General features: G+C 41.2%; 1 protein-coding gene across 1 annotated transcript; it reads left to right on the plus strand.

Moving 5' to 3' along the window:
- The first annotated feature begins 1,936 nt into the window (after positions 1-1,936).
- LOC121572783 lies at positions 1,937-21,581 on the plus strand. Its single transcript, XM_041884815.2, has 4 exons — positions 1,937-2,194; positions 13,207-13,322; positions 13,904-14,059; positions 20,365-21,581. Exons 1-4 carry the CDS (start codon positions 2,147-2,149, stop codon positions 21,134-21,136), a joined length of 1,092 nt encoding a protein of 363 aa, XP_041740749.2. The 5' UTR covers positions 1,937-2,146; the 3' UTR covers positions 21,137-21,581.
- Positions 21,582-21,985: the final 404 nt, after the last annotated feature.

Consider the following 21,985-nt stretch of genomic DNA (forward strand, 5'->3'; position numbering starts at 1 on the left):
TCCTACCTGACTTCGCCACACTCCCTTCTAGCCCCCCCCCAAGAAATTTTTGGGTAGTACTCTCGGGCTTCCAGCCTTGCCTCCGTGCTGCCTCCTCATATCGCCGCCTCTCGGCTTTAGCTGCCTCCCGCTCTTCACGAGGACGGCGATATTCTCCCGGTTGATCCCAAGGCCCCTCACCATCCAGAATCTCCTCCCATGTCCATGAATCCTTTATGGGAGTCCATAAATCCTGTGTAGGTAGGTCCTGTTGCCGCTTGACACGCTGCTTGGTCTTTTTGTGGTGGGTTTTTCTGTCACGATCGTCTGAAGAAGCGGACCAATACGCAGCGCGTGGAGTGAACATGATGACTTTATTTAATAAAGCAACCACAAAAAACAACAAATGACGATAGTGAAGTCCTCTGTAACACTGACAGAAACATGGAACAAAAACCCACAAAACCAAGGAGAAACCACACAGTATAAATATGGCTCCCAATCAGAGATAACGAGCCGACAGCTGACACTCGTTACCTCCGATTGGGAGTCATATGACTAATCAAGCACAATCACCAAACATAGAAATCAACAACCTAGACACCCCAACATAGAAATACACCCAAACAAATGAAAATGAACAACCCTGGCTCAAATATCAAAGTCCATGGAGCCAGAGTGTCACATTTAGCCGGTGGTAACTTGTGGAATAGACACTGGCTGGAATGCAGATTTAACTTATCAGCATTCAGGATTAGACCCACCCGTTGTATAAATTAGTTTACCCATCAAATTGCCAGGGTTAAAGCTTCCAAGCCAATTCTATTATCACCATAGAGATACAGTATAATACAAATTGTGCTCTATTAAATACAGTACTTCTCACTGTGTAAGAATCATCTCCTTCTGGCCGGGAAATATTATATTCTCCTTTGTTGCCTGTGCACAATGCAAAAGCTTTGCCGTTGTCCCTCGGTGTGTTGCTTTTGGGAAACGCTTCACTTAATGCACTGAAAGACTTGTGATAAGAAAGGCCCCATATAAGGTCTCTTAGAATGTATAGTATCCTCCCATTGGTGTAGAGTGAAGTTCCACCTAGACGCTGATCTTGGGGCAGTTTAGCATTTTCCCCACTAATGGTTAAAATTAGGATTGGGGGAGGGGAAGCTGACTTTATATCTGTACGTAGGGGAAACTTCACCCCGGAGTTATTTATTATCAGCCATTTTAAGTTGATATATTGCCACATAGAAAGACAAAACATTATAAGTGATATAATATATGCATGCTCATAACAAGTTTAATGCAAGATACCTTTTGTTATATACCCAGTGTTACAACACTTTCTTGTGAGCATGTAGAGCTGACAAACTTTATCATAAGTGGATAAGGGTGATGTCTACTCCACTAGCAGTACAAACGGCAACATCTAATAGGAGCTCACCTTCGACGAATGGTGTTGCAATTTCGGGTGCCTAATGGAAGTTTTATGCAACATCACTTTGATTAAACATTCACTTTGAAAACACTGCTTCTTCCTCTCCGCTCCGAGCACCTTTCCCTCACCACTATCCTGGCTCTCTGCAATTATTACAATGTAGCAATAGTGTAACGGCCATTAATGGCTTTGGAACATAGAAGTGTTTGCTTCAAAGCGTCCGCCACTATAATCCAGTGGCTGCTTGATTACAAATGATTTAACATGGCTGCAAAATAATTTAGCCTTGTCATGGGTGGAATGAACGAGATGAAAATTACCATTACTATTGACAACATTCACCATGTAGCAAAAGGGGTGCCGTTTAAAGGAGTGTAACATTTATTTTTAAATGATTACGCCCATTGTAATTGCACCCTGTGCGTACAAAGAGCTGGATTATCTGGACAACAGAATCTCATTAAGCAGTGACGAGACACCCATAAGGCGTGACTGCAGCTCAAATACAGTGGATCAGTGTACAAGAGCCAGGGACACAAAGCTCTAACCCAGAGCAATATACTGTACAGCAGGCCTACTGTATCTGAGGATCATGAAAGCTGAAGGTGGGGCTTTGTATTAAACTCGGTATGGCCTCTTTCCCTCTGCAGGAGACACAGGGAAAAGCTCAGGACGCAATTCTCTGAGAGCTGGAACCTGAGGGAGTGCAGTATTAACTCCTCTGAGCTGATGTCTAAATCCTGCCCCAGGCCTCAGTGCGGCCTGCAGCTTCAAAAGGTGAGATAAGGAACCAGCCTTTCTTATTGTATTCTACTTTGAGGTTTATATATATTTAAGATAAATGCAGTCTTTGAAAAAAATTATTGAGAGGTTCTTTGTCAGGGGTGAGGGGTATATGTGTAACAATTTTCACCAAATAGTTATTTGCATATCAGGGTTCTTTACTGTTGTGATGGATGTGAAGAACCATCCTGTTTTTCCTCTCTCCACCATGTTTCCTTTTATGCCATGAAATGCTGCTCATTAGGCCTGTTTCCTCTTATTTTATAGACTAACCTATTTCAACTACTCTCTTACTACAGGCCTTTTTATTAGATTATTGTATTACAGAATTAAATATAATTGTATGCATTGTCAGAATATGTTTATGTAAAAATGAAATGGAAAAGTATTTGAAAAAATACTATTTGTAAAAGAGGTTGATAGCCATCGTTGTTGTTGTTATGAAAGTGGGAACTGCAACTCAGTAGCCAGTAAGTTATTGTAATTTTACTAGAAAAGTATTACAGTAAAATCTTGTACATTTCTTTACTTTGAGCACACTTGGGACTCAACCTCAACTGGGATTTGAACTCACAACCTCTTGATTGCCAGCAACCTGAATTTCCTGCTACGCCAACAGGTCTGTGGCCATGGATTTATTGGCAAGAACACATTTCTGCACTTTGCTAAAAGTTGCCCAGAATCAAGTCAATAATTCTCAGATTGTCTGACAACACCAACATCGCAGTGCTCAGCAACACTTGAATGCTCTGGGGATTTGAATTTGCAACCATTTGATCGGGAGTGCATCAATGTTTTGCAGTGCCACCATGTACATATTTGTTAACATACACTACCGGTCAAAAGTTTTAGAACACCAAGGGTTTTTCTTTAATTTTACTATTTTCTACATTGTAGAATAATAGTGAAGACATAAAAACATATGAAATAACACATATGGAATCATGTAGAAACCAAAAAAGTGTTGAACAAATCAAAATACATTTTAGATTTAGACTTGAAATAGTCACCCTTTGCTTTGATGACAGCTTTGCACACTCTTGGCATTCTCTCAACCAGCTTCATGAGGTAGTCACCTTGAATGCATTTCAATTAACAGGTGTGCCTTCTTAAAAGTTAATTGGTGGAATTTCTTTCCTTCATAATGCGTTTGAAACAATCAGTTGTGTTGTGACAAGGTAGGGGTGGTATACAGAAGATAACCCTATTTGGTAAAAGACCAAGTCCATATTATGGCAAGAACAGCTCAAATAAGCAAAGAGAAACGACAGTCCATCATTACTTTAAGACATGAAGGTCAGTCAATACAGAACATTTCAAGTACTTTGAACGTTTCTTTAAGTGCAGTCGCAACAACCATCAAGCGCTATGAAGAAACTGGCTCTCATGAGGACCGCCACAGGAATGGAAGACCCAGAGTTACCTCTGCTGCAGAGGATAAGTTCATTAGAGTTACCAGCCTCAGAAATTGCAGTCCAAATAAATGCTTCATAGACTTCAACTAACAGACACATCTCAACATCAGAGTGTGTGAATCAGGCCTTCATGGTTGAATTGCTGCAAATAAACCACTACTAAAGGACACCAATAAGAAGAAGAGACTTGCTTGGGCCAAGAAACACGAGCAATGGACATTAGACCGGTGGAAATTTGTCCTTTGGTCTGGAGTCCAAATTGGAGAATTTTGGTTCCAACCGCCGTGTCTTTGTGAGATGCGGTGTGGGTGAATGGATGATCTCCGCTTGTGTATTTCCCACCGTAAAGCATGGAGGAGGAGGTGTTATGGTGTGGGGGTGCTTTGCTGGTCACACAGGCAATGTACTCATTAGCATATATGGGGGCATGGTCTAAAATATGTTGTATTTGTGCCAACCGTTAGTGGGTAACGCCATACATTAAGTTGCTCCTATTAGTATGTAGCTACACAGTAATAACTGTAGTAACATAGTAGTTACATATGTGTTACTATGTAATTACATGGTAATAAGGTTGTAGCACTATCAGTTATTACACAATTGGAACAAGGAATGCATAATTACACATCCACTTGCTACACATTTGTTGTTCCACTATGTAACTATGTTTTGTAATTTGATGTTTAAAAGTCACCTGTGAATTACCATGTTAATAACTCAAACCAAAATCTGACCTTGTCACATGTAACTACAAAGTGCCACTACCATCGAATCCATATGTAATACCAGGGTTGATAAATAGGGTAGGACCTTTTTCACTCATGTAGTTACATATATTAGATCACACCCCAAATATGCTAATGAGCTCCTTTACAACACCTACATTTTAAAGCGCAGTGCTGATTTGACTTTATATTCAAAATATTGGGTAGAAACATCTACTATTACGTTATACACACCGACCACTAGTAAATATTCCCTGTTTTAGGTCAGTTAGGATCACCACTTTATTTTAGGAATGTGAAATGTCAGAATAATAGTAGAGAGAATGATTTATTTCAGCTTTTATTTCTTTTATCACATTCCCAGTGGGTCAGAAGTTTACATACACTCAATTAGTATTTGGTAGCATTGCCTTTAAATTGTTTAACTTGGGTCAAACGTTTCGGGTAGCCTTCCACAAGCTTCCCACAACAATACGTTGGGTGAATTTTGGCCCATTCCTCCTTTCAGAGCTGGTGTAACTGAGTCAGGTTAGTAGGCCTCCATGCTCGCAAACGCTTTTCAGTTCTGCCCACACATTTTCTATAGGATTGAGGTCAGGGCTTTGTGATGGCCACTCCAATACCTTGACTTTGTTGTCCTTAAGCCATTTTGCCACAACTTTGGAAGTATGCTTGGGGTCAATGACCATTTGGAAGACCCATTTGCGACCAATCTTTAATTTCCTGACTGATGTCTTGAGATGTTGCTTCAATATATCCACATAATTTTCCTTCCTCATGATGCTATCTATTTTATGAAGTGCACCAGTCCTTCCTGCAGCAAAGCCCCCCCCCCACAGCATGATGCTGCCACCCCTGTGCTTCACGGTTGGGATGGTGTTCTTCGGCTTGCAAGCTATCCCCTTTTTCCTCCAAACATAACAATGGTTATTATGGCCAAACAGTTCTATTTTTTTCATCAGACCAGAGGACATTTCTCCAAAAAGTACAATCTTTGTCCTCATGTGCAGTTGCAAACCGTAGTCTGGCTTTTTTATGGCGGATTTGGAGCAGTGGCTTCTTCCTTGCTGAGCGGCCTTTCAGGTTATGTCGATATAGGACTTGTTTTACTGTGGATATAGATACTTTTGTACCTGTTTCCTCCAGCATCTTCACAAGGTCCTTTGCTGTTGTTCTGGGTTTGATTTGCACTTTTCGCACCAAAGTACGTTCATCTCTAGGAGACAGAATGTGTCTCCTTCCTGAGCTGTATGATGGCTGTGTGGTCCCATGGTGTTTATACTTGCGTACTATTGTTTGTTGAGGTGTTGGCTGATTTCTTTTGATTGTCCCATGATGTCAAGCAAAGAGGCACTGAGTTTGAAGGTGGGCCTTGAAATACATCCACAGGTACACCTCCAATTGACAAAAATGATGTCAATTAGCCTATCAGAAGCTTCTAAAGCCATGACATAATTTTCTGGAATTTCCCAAGCTGTTTAAAGGCACAGTCAACTTAGTGTATGTAAACTTCTAACCCACTGGAATTGTGATACAGTGAATTATAAGTGAAATAATCTGTCTGTGAACAATTGTTGGAAAAATGACTTGTGTCATGCACAAAGTAGATGTCCTAACCGACTTGCCAAAACTATAGTTTGTTAACAAGACATTTGTGGAGTGGTTGAAAAACGAGTTTTAATGACTCCAACCTAAGTATATATGTAAACTTCCGACTTCAACTGTATATCAATGATGGCGCTCTTGCTGCTGGTGACTCTCAGATCCACCTCTATGCAGACGACACCATTTTGTATACATCTGGCCCTTCATTGGACACTGTGTTAACAAACCTCCAAACGAGCTTCAATGCCATACAACACTCCTTCCGTAGCCTCCAACTGCTCTTAAACGCTAGTAAAACTAAATGCATGCTCTTCAATCAAACGCTGCTTGCGCCCACCTGCCCGACTAGAATCATTACTCTCGGCAGGTCTGACTTAGAATATGTGGACAACTACAAATACATAGGTGTCTGGTTAGACCGTAAACTCTCCTTCCAGACTCACATTAAGCATCTCCAATCCAAAGTTACATCTAGAATCAGCTTCCTATTTCGCAACAAAGCCTCCTTCACTCATGCTGCCAAATATGCCCTCGCAAACTGACTATCCTACCGATCCTTGTCTTCGGCGATGTCATTTACAAAATAGCCTCCAACACTCTACTCAGCAAATTGGATGTAGTCTATCACAGTGCCATCTGTTTTGTCACCAAAGCCCCATATACTACCCACCATTGTGACCTGTATGCTCTCGTTGGCTGGCCCTCACTATATATTCGTCGCCAAACCCACTGGCTCCAGGTCATCTATAAATCACTGCTAGTCAAATCCCTGCCTTATCTTAGCTCATTGGTCAACATAGCAACACCCACCCGTAGTATGCGCTCCAGCAGGTATATCTCACTGGTCGTCCCCAAAGCCAACACCTCCTTTGGCCGCCATTCCTTCCAGTTCTCTGCTTCTAATGACTGGAACGAACTGCAAAAATCTCTGAAGCTGGAGACTCTTATCTCCCTCACTAACTTTAAGCATCAGTTGTCAGAGCAGCTTACCGATCACTGCACCTGTACACAGCCCATCTGTAATTAGCCCACCCAACTACCTCATCCCCATATTGTTATTTATTTTGCTCATTTGCACCCCAGTATCTCTATTTGCACAACTTCTTCTGCAGATCTATCTCTCCAGTGTTAATACTAAATTGTAATTATTTTGCACTATGGCCTATTTATTGCCTTACCTCCAAAATTTACTACATTTGCACACACTGTATCTAGATTTTCTATTGTGTTATTGACTGTATGTTTTGTTTTATCCCATGTGTAACTCTGTGTTGTTGTTATTTTTATCGCACTGCTTTGCTTTATCTTGGCCAGGTCGCAGTTGTAAATGAGAACCTGTTCTCAACTGGCTTACCTGGTTAAATAAGGGTGAAATAAAAAAAATATCTGAGTGTTGATTCTACACTCTTAGAAAAAAGGATTCCAAAAGGGTTCTTTGGCTGTCCCCAAAGGAGAACCCTTTTTGGTTCCAGGTAGAAACATTTTGGGTTCCATATAGAACCCTCTGTAGAAAGGGTTCTACACCCACCCTAAAAGGGTTCTACAAAATTATTTGATAAAATATTGATTTAGGCCTTTACTACTAAAGCCCATGGAAACGCATTGAATTACACATTCATAAATGGCAAAAAGGACAGTAAAAAAAATTAACCATGAGAAACAAGGTTTTGAAGTGTCTGTCCTAAATCTACATTTGTATTTTTTACACATACAGTATTTGACTATTTTTTGGGTAGGCACAAAACTACCTTCATACTTCCATTCATTTTTTTAAACCTGTACCGGTTACCTTCAGACGAGTCCCATGACACTTGTGGGTGTTTTAAAGCAAAATGCCATCGTGTTCGTGAGTCTCCCCTTTCAATAGAGTGGTCATAATACTTTCTAGGTCCAACCGTGAGAAGGTCTGACAAACACCGCTCTAGCTCTGCCACCTTTTGAATGCAGTGTATTAAGACGCATCCAATGCAAAAAACCTTGATATCTCTTTCTTAAACTAACAGATTTTGATGGAGCGTTTTTGGTTATGTAACTTAGATTGACGCACCGGTGTGTCAATCAAATCTAGGGGGTTAAACACTATTATTGCACACAGAGTCCATACAAGTTATGTGACTTGTTATGCAAATGCTTGCCATAACAAAGGGGTTGAATAATTATTGACTCAAGACATTTCAGCTTTGCATTTTTTATTAATTTGTAAACATTTCTAAAAACATAATTCCATTTTGATATTATGGGGTATTGTGTGTAGGCCGGTGACACAACATCTCAATTTAATCAATTTTAAATTCAGGCTGTAACACAACAAAATGTGGAAAAGGTCAAGGGATGTGAATATTTTCTGATGGTAATAAAGTGTGTACTTTTAATTCAAACACATGCACTTAGGCAGTCACTTGGTGAAGGCTTCATAACTAGAAGTTATTGAATGCAGCAATGATGTCTTTGTCACTTATATCTGACATTCACTTAAAAAGCATGCTGGGAAATATGCAAATAAGGCTTTACAACCTACAATGTTAACCCCCCTCCCCCAACTCAAATAAAGTGTTAATTTAAGTCGTAATATGCAACACCCAATTTGTGAACATTTTGAAAAGTGTTAGGTTAACACTATTTCGGTGGGTCACATACAGTATAATGTCTAAGAAAGTCTTAAAATTCTGATCTCAAATTTGCTGTGCAGAGCATTTATGAACACTTTACATCAAGTGTTGCTGAGCACTGCTATTTTGATGTTGGTTTTGTCAGATAATATGACAATTATTGACTTGATTCTGGGCCACTTTTAGCAAAGTGCAGAAACAGATTGTTGCCAATAAATCTGAGGCCAATCTCTGTTATGCCAACAGACCTGGTGGCGTAGTAAGAAATTCAGGTTGATGGCAACCAAGAGGCTGTGAGTTAAAATCCAGGCTGAGGTTGAGTCCCAAGTGTGCTCACAGTAAATAATTTTACTGTAATACGTACAGTGAGGGAAAAAGTATTTGATCCCCTGCTGATTTTGTACGTTTGCCCACTGACAAAGAAATGATCAGTCTACAATTTTAATGGTAGGTGTATTTGAACAGTGAGAGACAGAATAACAACAACAAAATCCAGAAAAACGCATGTCAAAAATGTTATAAATTGATTTGCATTTTAATGAGAGAAATAAGTATTTGACCCCCTCTCAATCAGAAAGATTTCTGGCTCTCAGGTGTCTTTTATGCAGGTAACGAGCTGAGATTAGGAGCACACTCTTAAAGGGAGTGCTCCTAATCTCAGCTTGTTACCTGTATAAAAGACACCTGTCCACAGAAGCAATCAATCAATCAGATTCCAAACTCTCCACCATGGCCAAGACCAAAGAGCTCTCCAAGGATGTCAGGGACAAGATTGTAGACCTACACAAGGCTGGAATGGGCTACAAGACCATCGCCAAGCAGCTTGGTGAGAAGGTAACAACAGTTGGTGCGATTATTCGCAAATGGAAGAAACACAAAAGAACTGTCAATCTCCCTCGGCCTGGGGCTCCATGCAAGATCTCACCTCGTGGAGTTGCAATGATCATGAGAACGGTGAGGAATCAGCCCAGAACTACACGGGAGGATCTTGTCAATGATCTCAACGCAGCTGGGACCATAGTCACCAAGAAAACAATTGGTAACACACTACGCCGTGAAGGACTGAAATCCTGCAGCCCTTGCAAGGTCCCCCTGCTCAAGAAATCACATATACAGGGCCGTCTGAAGTTTGCCAATGAACATCTGAATGATTCAGAGGAGAACTGGGTAAAAGTGTTGTGGTCAGCTGAGACCAAAATCGAGCTCTTTGGCATCAACTCAACTCGCCGTGTTTGGAGGAGGAGGAATGCTGCCTAAGACCTCTGTAGCTCAGCTGGTAGAGCACGGCGCATGTAACGCCAAGGTAGTGGGTTCGATCCCCGGGACCACCCATACACAAAAATGTATGCACGCATGACTGTAAGTCGCTTTGGATAAAAGCGTCTGCTAAATGGCATATTATATATTATTATATTATATTATAACACCATCCCCACCGTCAAACATGGAGGTGGAAACATTATGCTTTGGGGGTGTTTTTCTGCTAAGGGGACAGGACAACTTCACAGCATCAAAGGGACGATGGACAGGGCCATGTACCGTCAAATCCTGGGTGAGAACCTCCTTCACTCAGCCAGGGCATTGAAAATGGGTCGTGGATGGGTATTCCAGCATGACAATGACCCAAAACACACGGCCAAGGCAACAAAGGAGTGGCTCAAGAGGAAGCACATTAAGGTCCTGGAGTGGCCTAGCCAATCTCCAGACCTTAATCCCATAGAAAATCTGTGGAGGGAGCTGAAGTTTCGAGTTGCCAAATGTCAGCCTCGAAACCTTAATGACTTGGAGAAGATCTGCAAAGAGGAGTGGAACAAAATCCCTCCTGAGATGTGTGCAAACCTGGTGGCCAACTACAAGAAATGTCTGACCTCTGTGATTGCCAACAAGGGTTTTGCCACCAAGTACTAAGTCATGTTTTGCAGAGGGGTCAAATACTTATTTCCCTCATTAAAATGCAAATAAATTCATAACATTTTTGACATGCGTCTTTCTGGATTTTTTTGTTGTTATTCTGTCTCTCACTGTTCAAATAAACCTACCATTAAAATTATAGACTGATCATGTCTTTGTCAGTGGGCAAACGTACAAAATCAGTAGGGGATCAAGTAGGGGATCAAATACTTTCTTCCCTCACTGTATCCTATAAAATTACAATAAGTTACTGGGTACTGAGTTGCTACGTACAGTATATATATTAGCACTTTGCACTTTTTCTAAGTAATTCCCTAATTCCTCTAAAGTAAGTAAAAAAATAAAAACATTGCAGAACCAATTTTATTTCTGTAAACTTAAGTTTACCATTTTTATTTAGATAATAAAGACAAATGGTATGGACAAAATGATTGGTAGTTGTTTGCACAGCCTTTGGTCAATATAACTGGCAACACAATCTTATTGTAGCCATCAATAAGCTTGCTGCTCATTTCTACTAGCAATTTGGCCCGCACTTCAATGTTTGATTAAGGTTTAACACTAACTCTAACCCTGCTGATTTTATGATGTCTTGCACACATTCAAGGACCCAGTACCAGAGACAGCAAAACAACCCCACAGCATTATTGAACTTCCCCTATGTTTGATTGTAGGGAGGGTGTTATTATTCTTTGAATGGTTCATTTGGTCATTGGTAAAAATAGGAAGACCCCACTGCTGAATGAGACACAATAATGCCTGATTTAACTATAAAAATAATAAACAAGCCTAAATCCTGGGGGAAATGTTCTGTGGACCAATTAAACAAAATTAGAGCGCATTGGCAATACAGATGAGCATTGTGGTTACTGACGACCAAATGAAGCATTCAATGAAAATAACACCCTCCCTACAATCAAACATAGGGGAGGTTTGATAATGCTGTGGGTTTGCTTTGCTGTCTCTGGTACTTGGGGCCTTGAACGTGTGCAAGGCATCATGAAATCAACAGATTATCTGGTGTTTTGGAGTCCAATGTTCAACCCAGTGTCCAAAAATTGGGTATCCATTGAAGGTTGTGGATCTTCCAGCAGGACAACAACCTCAAGAAGAGATGCTGGACTGCTCTGGAGTGGCCAGCGAAGAGTCAAAATCTGAATCACATCCAAAACCTATGGCGAGATCTGAAAACAGCAGTTGGTGGAGGGCACCCCTTAAACATTGAAGAATTAGAGCAGTTTGCTGCTAGAAAGTGGGCCAAATTGCCAGGAGAATGGTGCAGCAAGCTCATTCATGGCTATAAGAAGCGTTTGTCTGCTGTTATCTTGGCCAAAGGCTGTGCAACAAAGTACTAGCTCTGGGGTGCCAATCATTTTATCCATGCCATTTGTCTTTACTTTCTAAATTAAAATTTGTGAATTTAAGTTGACCTTCTGAACCTCTCTGTGGGTCTTTTGGGCAGGATGAACCTGTTACTGAAGCTCCTACTGTGTTGCATTAGAGTGCTGTGGAGTGGGTGTGCGGCATTGTCCATGATCATGTGTGTTTTAGCTTGCAGACATTTTATTAACATGCCATGCATTGACTGTAGAACTTGCATCTGATTGTAGCACTTGCTTTGTTTTTTTTCCTCAAAAAAAAAAGGGGGGAACTATTTAAGAAAAGTGCAAGGGTGCCAATATATTTGGCCACACCTGTATATACTGTATATGTCAATAAAAACACAAACAAAAACTAAAATGTGGCAGATTGCTTAAGAGAGGAGGTGCCACAACTGGCAATTACAGAAGTCTCCAGTGAAACATCTCATAGTTTTACGACCTCCTGGTCATGTTTGCACCGACAGACTCCTGTGACACCGATTGCAATCCTGCCTCCTCATGTCACATTACTCTTAAGTCCCGTTCCCCCCAGCTGAGTTTGTGAGGGTGGTCAAAATGATCAAATCTTCCTGCGCCGGAGGAGAACAAGCTGTAACAGGTCACTAAGGGAGTCAAGGGTGTAAAGGCAGAGAAGAGCAAGTGAGCTTATCAGCAATGAGAGCTCTGAAAAAGACTCTAAGTCTGTGTCCCAAATGGCACCCTATTCACTAGTGCACTACCCTATTCACTGTGCATGATATACAGTAGGGAATAGGTTGTCATTTGAGACACAACCTAAGTCACATCCAATCGCTTTAATAATGCACCGTAAGGACGGAGGCTGACAAACATGAGAACTTTAGTCAGTGGAATAATACTATCTGCTGTTATTCTCCGTGTTCAGGAGGCTTTGGGGCATCGCACTGCGCCTTGCGTGCGTCAATGATCCCAGTACCGGGGCCCTTGTAAGATAATGGTTCTAATTTTGATAGAGGAAGAAATAGAGAATTGAGGGGAAATTATTTAGGAATCCATTAATGTAATCTTGTCTGGGATTAATTCCTGGCCTCTGTAGAAAGTAGTGGGAGAGCCGCCAGGGACTGTAATCAGAAAGTGTTGACTTAATCTGCAGTTTAATTAAAGGGACCTGTGCTGAGGGGGCCATATATCACAGGGGAACATCTCCTACAGTGACTCAGGACTATTGTGGCTGCATCTGCTGAGTGTATATCGTGTTATCTATGGCTATCGAGGAACCCACGTGTATTCATTATGTTTGTATATGTCCACGAACTGTATGGGGTCCTAATATATACTTTCCAATTTCCTATTTTCCTCAACTCATGTCCTTATTTGGCCTTTATTTGTATTTCACTGCAGTGCTGCAAATCTCATGGGTCCTCCCCTCCTCAAGGGGACAGCAGTCTGCCAGCTGGCGCACCCACAGCAGCTCCACCTATTCTCAACAGAGAGCTCTCCAAAGGGAAACACTTCAGGTACTTGTACAGTAGAACATCTTCTCTCGTTCTTCCCGCACCTCTAGTTTAAATAGGCCGCTCCAGTCTACAGAAGTGGATGCAGCCAAGTAAGACTTTTAATCATCCCACAATATGGCACAATATGTTAGTGTAAAACATAAACAGTGCTTTCATGGAATGTAAAAAAGATTTATGATAATTGTAATTGGTAATAAACATGTTAATATGCAATTAGGCTCCGTTGCCAGGCACAAAGGCGCTTATCTGCATCAAAAGCAGATACACGTATCGGGACATTTCCGTTTGATTTACAGTTTTACCAAGTTAGCGGCTAGCATGAAAATCACACTGATGGCTTCACAACAGATGGGGAAATAAATATTTGTATATTCGAATAAGATTGCAATTGCAATAGATGTTTGCATATCATCCACAATGTGTTCATGTGCCATGTATTTCTTTATAGTCTCCTGTTTCTCTTATTTGCTGAAGAGAAACTACAGAGTGGGAACTACAGTGTGGTCCTTTAAGCCTTTTCAATATTTTGACCAATGTTTTGTGTTTCTGTCTTACGTATTCTTTAACATGGCTCGTCCCAGGAGTAGCTCCCTGTCCCTCAGTCTAGCCCAAAGACACTGGGACACTCATCGCACGAGGAACCCACCCATCTCTCGAGGACCAAGGGTTGCTGGCCCCCCGTATAGGCACCTGCAGGAGGTGGAGTCTACAGAGATGGAGGCAGAGTCTTTAAGAGGGTAAGCACCTGGATGTTCTGCTTTCCTTTGAAACTGAATGAGGACAGTGTTGATGGCAAGGTTGTTTGGTCTTGATAAGTCAGTTTGAATCATGTGCTTTGAAATATACTGAACAAAATTATAAATCAACTTGCAACAATTTAGAAGATTTTACTGAGATACAGTTCATATAAGGAAATCAGTCAATTGAAATAAATGCATTAGGCCCTAATCTATGGATTTCACATGACTGGGAATACAGATATGCATCTGTGAGATTGAATAGGGCAGTCAACATGAGACAAAGTCCTGCTGGCACTTTCTCTGCAGAGGACTATCCGTCAAATGTTCACACAAGACCTGATGCAGCATTATGAGGACACGATTAGGGAGCAACCCTAGAGAGCGGGTCAGTGACGTCAAAATGTATTGATTCTGCTTTAGAAATAAATAAGAATAGAGTAGATATTCAACTGTACTGTACAGTACTGTTCTGATTGTCAATTTTTGTGAGAAACCCCTTCCACACACACGTTAAGAGGCTTCAGTGGTTAAGTGCCTTGCTCAAGGGCACAATGGCAGGAGATGCTACCTGGGATCAGAGTGATGCATCAGAAGTTGAGGCTCGACACTGTCTCCATTATAACAATATATTATTTATTATAAATCCAAGGTTAGAAAACGAAACGAGACGTTTCGGTCAGAGACCTTCATTAGACAGACCTCTTTGAACACAAAACCCCCTTTCATGGGATCAGAGCAGCCAGCCCTCCGGTGGCCAGTTCACTTCCCACTTTATTGGGAACAATTTATTCTATAGTCCAGTGTTTCCTTTTAGAAAATCTATGTTAAAATGTGAATTTACACACACGTTACTACAGTACAATGCACCCAATTGCCAGGTAAGGGACCAATCATACTAATCATGACCAGTCATGCTAATGCTGATAGCTTGCTCTCCCTTTCTCAGTTTTTCTATGATACCCTGATTCAACTGCTGAAGTTAGCAAACGAGGCACTGTGGTGAGTGTGAAGGAAAGACGGCAGCGTTCAAAGTGCTAAATTACATCAAACTGCAGCCTCACAAACTTTGTGCACGTCCGCTATTGTGTTAAATTTGACATACCAAACGATACTGCTGATAACACCAGCAAAAAAGGCCTGTAAAAGAATCATACCATGCCTATACTCATACTCTAAAGTAAGATATTCCTATTTAACCAAGTAGTCTGCTATTGTTTTGAATTCAACATACCAAAAGATACTGCTGGTTACCATTATTATAATTTTTTCTTAGTAAATGCCAGACAAACACTACCTAAAAAGGCCTGTAAAATAAAACATTGCCCAATCATATCTCCATGTCACTGACAACACTATTCCTATTTTGCTAAGGTGGTTTAGTTAGCATAATTTGCTGGCAGCTTGGAACTTGAGTGACGGTGTGACTATGTAAGATGTCTGTCATTAAAGCAATTCTAAATGCATCCCAAATAAAAATGCATCCCAAAATACTTTTGACCAGTGCCCTATTCATGGATGGCACCTCCATAACTTGGTCGCGTAACACCATTGTTATGAGCGTTCTAAAATCAAATCAAAGTTGATTGGTCACGTGCACAGGATACAGAGTGTAAACGGTACAGTAAAATGCTTACTTGCAAGCTCTCCTCAACAGTGCAATACACATTTATATAATTGTTTAAAATAAAAAGTAGTAAAAGATTAAGAATAATTGTAATGTTAGGAAATATATATACAGTAAGAATATACAGTATAGACTATGAAATGTGCTAGAGTTTGTAGTGACATGGTTGAGCAGCTTAAATAATAATACATTGTAGCAGCAATGGTGACTGTGTGTGTGTGTGTGTGTGTGTGTGTGTGTGTGTGTGTGTGTGTGTGTGTGTGTGTGTGTGTGTGTGTGTGTGTGTGTGTGTGTGTGTGTGTGTGTGTGTGTAACAGTGGGTGAGTCAGAGTCCCGAAAGTTGAGTGGTGCCCAGTCATTCTTAACGAGGGCTAATTATTGTTTTGTCTAAATTACACTATAATGGCTTGGAAATAAGATTGCATTCCTAAAGTAAGCAAATAATTATTAGGAAACAACTTTGTCATCATTATGATGTCGTCAAATTTACTTTAGAGAGATGGTAATGTTGCCATTAGCTAGCAAACTTTGTCAAAAATACCTAGCAATGCTAATGTCAGAAAGCTTAAATCCAGAGCTTTTCCCTAAATCTTAGCTAGTTAGCAAATGTTATACCACATCTAAAGTCAATCTGACAACTTCTCAATGATGACCAAAGGTTTTCCTACAAATCATTTGCCTCCAATTGAAAATGCATTGAGTAGAACGTTCAGTCAGGAGTCAGTCTTCAAAATAACTTTCAAAACAATATTGTGATGAAACGTGCAACCCATGAGTAGACCTTGGCCAAAAGTAGTGCACTACAAAGTGAATAGGGTGTCATTTGGGATGTAACCATAGTTCTCCCAGAGTATATTTTTCAATATTCTTATTAACATGCCAACCTGATTGAGTATCACAGTGACTTGTAAGATACACAATGCTGTCAAACTCTTTATATATGACCTATTTCCATAATTAACATTCTGAAACAGTGCAGCATGCAGACAGCTCAGCATATTCTTTCAATGGCTGTGAGAAGATCTCCTCCTGTAGCACTGCACAAACACACGCAAACACATACAGTATGCAGACTAGTATGCATGCATACACACACTATGCACACACACACTTACAATGTGCGCACACACATTCAGTGTGCAGACTTTTCACGCATACACACACACACAGTATGCACGCGCACACATAGAGTATGCACACCCCAACACGCGTGCGCACACACACACACACACAGTATGCATTCACACACAAATAAACACACACACACGCAGAGAGAAAAGAACTAACTAGGATAATTTTTTTAAAGCCGCAGAGGAGGAATCTGTAGCCATAGGCAATTATTGGTAACATGAGGCTTGCAAATGCTCGGGGAACGAGTGGTATAAGATTTTTTTTCTTCTTCACCGACGTGCAAAGATTGTGTTAGTTATATTTGACTAGTTGGAACATATTAACTATTGATAACCCCTTTACAGATCCATCAACAAAGCAAGGCTGTGCTGGCCCATGGAAGTTGGACTGACCTATTTCTATACTTAACAGCCATACAATACTAACATCCTCCCTCCCTTGTTGCCATGGAGATACCCTTTGGTCTTCGGGAATGAGGAATGAGCAGTAAAAGATGGATAGTGAGAGAGAGAGAACGCAGAGACAGAGCGAGGGAGTGAGAAAGAGAGAGAGAGGAAGTGAGGGAGACAGAGAGAGAGTGAGGAAGGGAGAGAGAGAGACCAAAAAGAGAGAGAACAAGAGTGGGAAAATGGGCATGAGAACCTGCCTGTGTTTTCAATGTTGTCAGCAAATCCCCATAGAGCATTGTCAGTTTCATTAAACACTGTTAGAAACACATATTTACCCTTCACAGAATGGATTGAAGCCGAATTTGCCATGACAGTTATTTTTAGATATGTTAAGATGCCCTGGTTTCCCCCAATAATACAGAAGAACGGGGAAAGTAATTCAATTATTTAAACGGTCTCTGAAGTGAGCGGGTCTTTGTAGGTTTCACTAACAGCGTATGAGATTTAAGACACTTTTTAAAGTTAGTGCTCAATACAGTACCATTTGTTTCTGTGTCAGTATAGTATTAGACAGCTTATCCTAGTGACCATGGGCAAAATAGTCTCTAGTGTATATGATTTTAGGTTTGGTGTGGGGTTTAAAGACACATTTATTTATTTATTTTCTTTACTTGTTTCAGTCCAAAAACATCCCTAACACTTAAACTTAGAGATGGGGCTTGGGAAATTTAACCACTCTCAAAATCATAGCTGGAGCTATGGATACAAGGACTGACAGTCCACGAGATTGACATGATAGTTTGAAACTAGGATTCATATGACAACATAAACATAATCGATGGAGTAATATACAGTGAGGAAAAAAGTATTTGATCCCCTGCTGATTTTGTATGTTTGCCCACTGACAAAGACATGATCTGTCTATAATTTATATATATAAGCTTTATTTGAACAGTGAGAGACAAAATAACAACAAAAAGATCCAGAAAAACATATGTCAAACATTTTATGAATTGATTTGCATTTTAATGAGGGAAATAAGTATTTGACCCCTCTGCAAAACATGACTTAGTACTTGGTGGCAAAACCCTTGTTGGCAATCACAGAGGTCAGACGTTTCTTGTAGTTGGCCACCAGGTTTGCACACATCTCAGGAGGGATTTTGTTCCACTCCTCTTTGCAGATCTTCTCCAAGTCATTAAGGTTTAGAGGCTGACGTTTGGCAACTCGAATCTTCAGCTCCCTCCACAGATTTTCTATGGGATTAAGGTCTGGAGACTGGCTAGGCCACTCCAGGACCTTAATGTGCTTCTTCTTGAGCCACTCCTTTGTTGCCTTGACTGTGTGTTTTGGGTCATTGTCATGCTGGAATATCCATCCACGACCCATTTTCAATGCCCTGGCTGAGGGAAGGAGGTTCTCACCCAAGATTTGACGGTAAATGGCCCCGTCCATCGTCCCTTTGATGCTGTGAAGTTGTCCTGTCCCCTTAGTAGAAAAACACCCCCAAAGCATAATGTTTCCACCTCCATGTTTGACGGTGGGGATGGTGTTCTTATGGTCATAAGGCAGCATACCTCCTCCTCCAAACACGGCGAGTTGAGTTGATGCTAAAGAGCTCGATTTTGGTCTCAGCTGACCACAACACTTTCACCCAGTTCTCCTCTGAATCATTCAGATGTTCATTGGCAAACTTCAGACGGCTCTGTATATGTGCTTTCTTGAGCAGGGGGACCTTGCGGGCATTGCAGGATTTCAGTCCTTCACGGCGTAGTGTGTTACCAATTGTTTTCTTGGTGACTATGATCCCAGCTGCCTTGAGATCATTGACAAGATCCTCCCGTGTAGTTCTGGGCCGATTCCTCACAGTTCTCATGATCATTGCAACTCCACGAGGTGAGATCTTGCATGGAGCCCCAGGCCGAGGGAGATTGACAGTTATTTTGTGTTTCTTCCATTTGCAAATAATCGCACCAACTGTTTTCACCTTCTCACCAAGCTGCTTGGCGATGGTCTTGTAGCCCATTCCAGCCTTGTGTAAGTCTACAATCTTGTCCCTGACATCCTTGGAGAGCTCTTTGGTCTTGGCCATGGTGGAGAGTTTGGAATCTGATTGATTGATTGCGTCTGTGGTCAGGTGTCTTTTATACAGGTAACAAACTGAGATTAGGAGCACTCCCTTTAAGAGTGTGCTCCTAATCTCAGCTCGTTACCTGTATAAAAGACACCTGGGAGCCAAAAACCTTTCTGATTGAGAGGGGGTCAAATACTTATTTCCCTCATTAAAATGCAAATCAATTTATAACATTTTACACTATCTCTCACAGTTCAAATAAACCTACCATTAAAATTATAGACTGATCATTTCTTTGTCAGTGGGCAAACATACAAAATCAGCAGGGGATCAAATACTTTTTTCCCCTCACTGTAACCTTAATTTGGGTTTCGGTAGGGTAAGACAATTGTACCAAGCTCCCAAGGCATTTATAAGTTATATTCTTCAATAATTATATTGCAGGAAATACCCCAGATTGTGCCTTTAAAGCCAGTTATCCCGATGGCATTATTTTACAATTTACTGTCAAATAGCATCTTCAACTCTGCAACACTTTCGGTTCTTCAGGCAACGTTCCTTGATTCATATGCACACACTCACCTAATGCTAGGCCTAATTTCAACATTTCTGCTATCTGGGCTTTCAGGCAGTCATCAGAAAAGGTGTACTCAGTTTGATAAGGAGTCTGACTTTCAAGACCATACCCCCCACAATCCAATAAAGCAGTCAGTCCGTGGGGTTTTCATATAGCCGCTCAGACCCAGCTTTGATGCTAAAGCCTTAAATCTCTGATAAGGTTGTCACAAGAGAAATGATTTTCAGTTAAACATTTAAGCAGCCAGAGTAGACTGTCCATGCCGTAGATTATAAATAAGTACACAAAGATTATGAATTCCCAGATTTAAACAAATATTTCACCGGTGTAGACAGATGTTTTTTAGGCTTGAATTGTCTGGGAAGGATTTGTATTCAATTTTTTTCTCTCTCGCTCTCGCTCTCTCTGTCAGGTGAAAATGAGAAGTCATGCAATAAAGGTCTGGGAACAAAAGGTCATAATCTCCGCCCAGTTTTTTTATATTTTCTGTTCTCTGCGTCCCTGCAGGTTTGACACTGGGAGGGATGGAGGTGACGACCGCCAGCGCAGCGGGTTCCCGAATATGCAAACCATGTCTCGTTCCGCGAAGAAGAAGGGATGGAGGGAGGTTCCCTGCACCCGTCTGGACAGAGGAATAACACCCGCTCCTCCTTCTCTCCGCACGCACTCCGTCCCCATCATCCCCTCTCTCCAGGAACAGGACCGCGAGGGGGGTCACGTGGACGGGAGCAGGGAGAGGGTCTCGCATGGAGGAGGTCTCGCCGGGCCAGGTTACATGGCCCAGGCACCTGCCGGTGGCAGCAGCCACACACCCCCTCACTCCTCCTCCTCCACCTCTGTGACTGTACTAGAGTTAGAAGACAGACCCAGTCATGTGCGTCCCCACGACATTAAGACTACACTGGGGTCAGGGACAAGCCCTATTCACACGCAACAGGGCTCCTCTGAAACTCCAGTAGGGCCAGGGGGATCATTCCAACACTCTAGCCTTGTGGCCTCTGGGACAGCAGCATCTGGATCAGGTGTTGCCGGGTTGAATAGCACAAACACTCTTATTGCTGTGACCGTCCTTGAGTCAAAGAAAAAGAGAATGTGGTCTACACCCAGACTGCTCTACAGCATTCCCGGGAGCAGGGGTCCTCAGGAAGGTGTCCAAAGAGAGGCCCAGGCGCTCTGGAAACAAAATGTCCCCCTGGTGAATGGAGGGGCAAATGCCTTCCTTTCAGTAGTGGTGGCAAAAGGTGCTGGAATTGCTTGTGCCAAAACTTCTGCCAGCTGATTGGATTATTTCTCGCCAACTTGCAAGGAGAGACTCTGTCCACCTGCATCGATGACACGGGAGGGGGGTAGGACCACCTGCTTAACTAATTGGCCCCTGTTTTCTGTAAAAGAGCCACAGCAGCCTGGACTAAAGAGAGGAATTAATTGATACATTTAAGACACTGAATTCTTAAGAAAACACACACACAGTCTGTGTGAATAATGTGAAACAATGCAGACAGACATAAAGACCGGTGGAAGCTTGATATAAATGTGTATTTGAAAAAATATATAAATGATTTATATGCCACTATTTAAACAAAGCTTCTACTTAGAAACTAAAATAGTGTGTCATCTCTATGTTGTTTCTCTATTGTAAAGAAATGAAATTATACATGTCATATATATATATGTCCTATAGATGTGTATATATATTTGACATGACGACGTGACAAAATAAAGACAAAGACCACAGTGTTAAAAGGTGTGTGGTTGATTTAATTTCTGAAACATATTTCTGCTTAATCTTTGATGTCTGTGTCTCTCAAGTTGGTGTGGGTATAGTCTAGTAAATTGTATAGCAAAATAAGTTTATCCTACAGTGGGGGAAAAAAGTATTTAGTCAGCCACCAATTGTGCAAGTTCTCCCACTTAAAAAGATGAGAGAGGCCTGTAATTTTCATCATAGGTACACGTCAACTATGACAGACAAAATGAGGGAAAAAAATCAAGAAAATCACATTGTAGGATTTTTAATGAATTTATTTGCAAGTTATGGTGGAAAATAAATATTTGGTCAATAACAAAAGTTTCTCAATACTTTGTTATATACCCTTTGTTGGCAATGACACAGGTCAAACGTTTCTGT

The sequence above is a fragment of the Coregonus clupeaformis genome, chromosome 1, assembly GCF_020615455.1.
Source record: "Coregonus clupeaformis isolate EN_2021a chromosome 1, ASM2061545v1, whole genome shotgun sequence".
Classification (NCBI taxonomy): Eukaryota; Metazoa; Chordata; class Actinopteri; order Salmoniformes; family Salmonidae; genus Coregonus; species Coregonus clupeaformis.

Excerpts from the sequence above, each read along its gene's own strand:
- LOC121572783 (XM_041884815.2), top strand. The coding sequence starts at position 2,147 with ATGTCTAAATCCTGCCCCAGGCCTCAGTGCGGCCTGCAGCTTCAAAAG. Across the intron at positions 2,195-13,206 it reads GCGGCCTGCAGCTTCAAAAG|TGCTGCAAATCTCATGGGTC; the intron begins GTGAGATAAGGA and ends ATTTCACTGCAG. Across the intron at positions 13,323-13,903 it reads TCCAAAGGGAAACACTTCAG|GAGTAGCTCCCTGTCCCTCA; the intron begins GTACTTGTACAG and ends GGCTCGTCCCAG.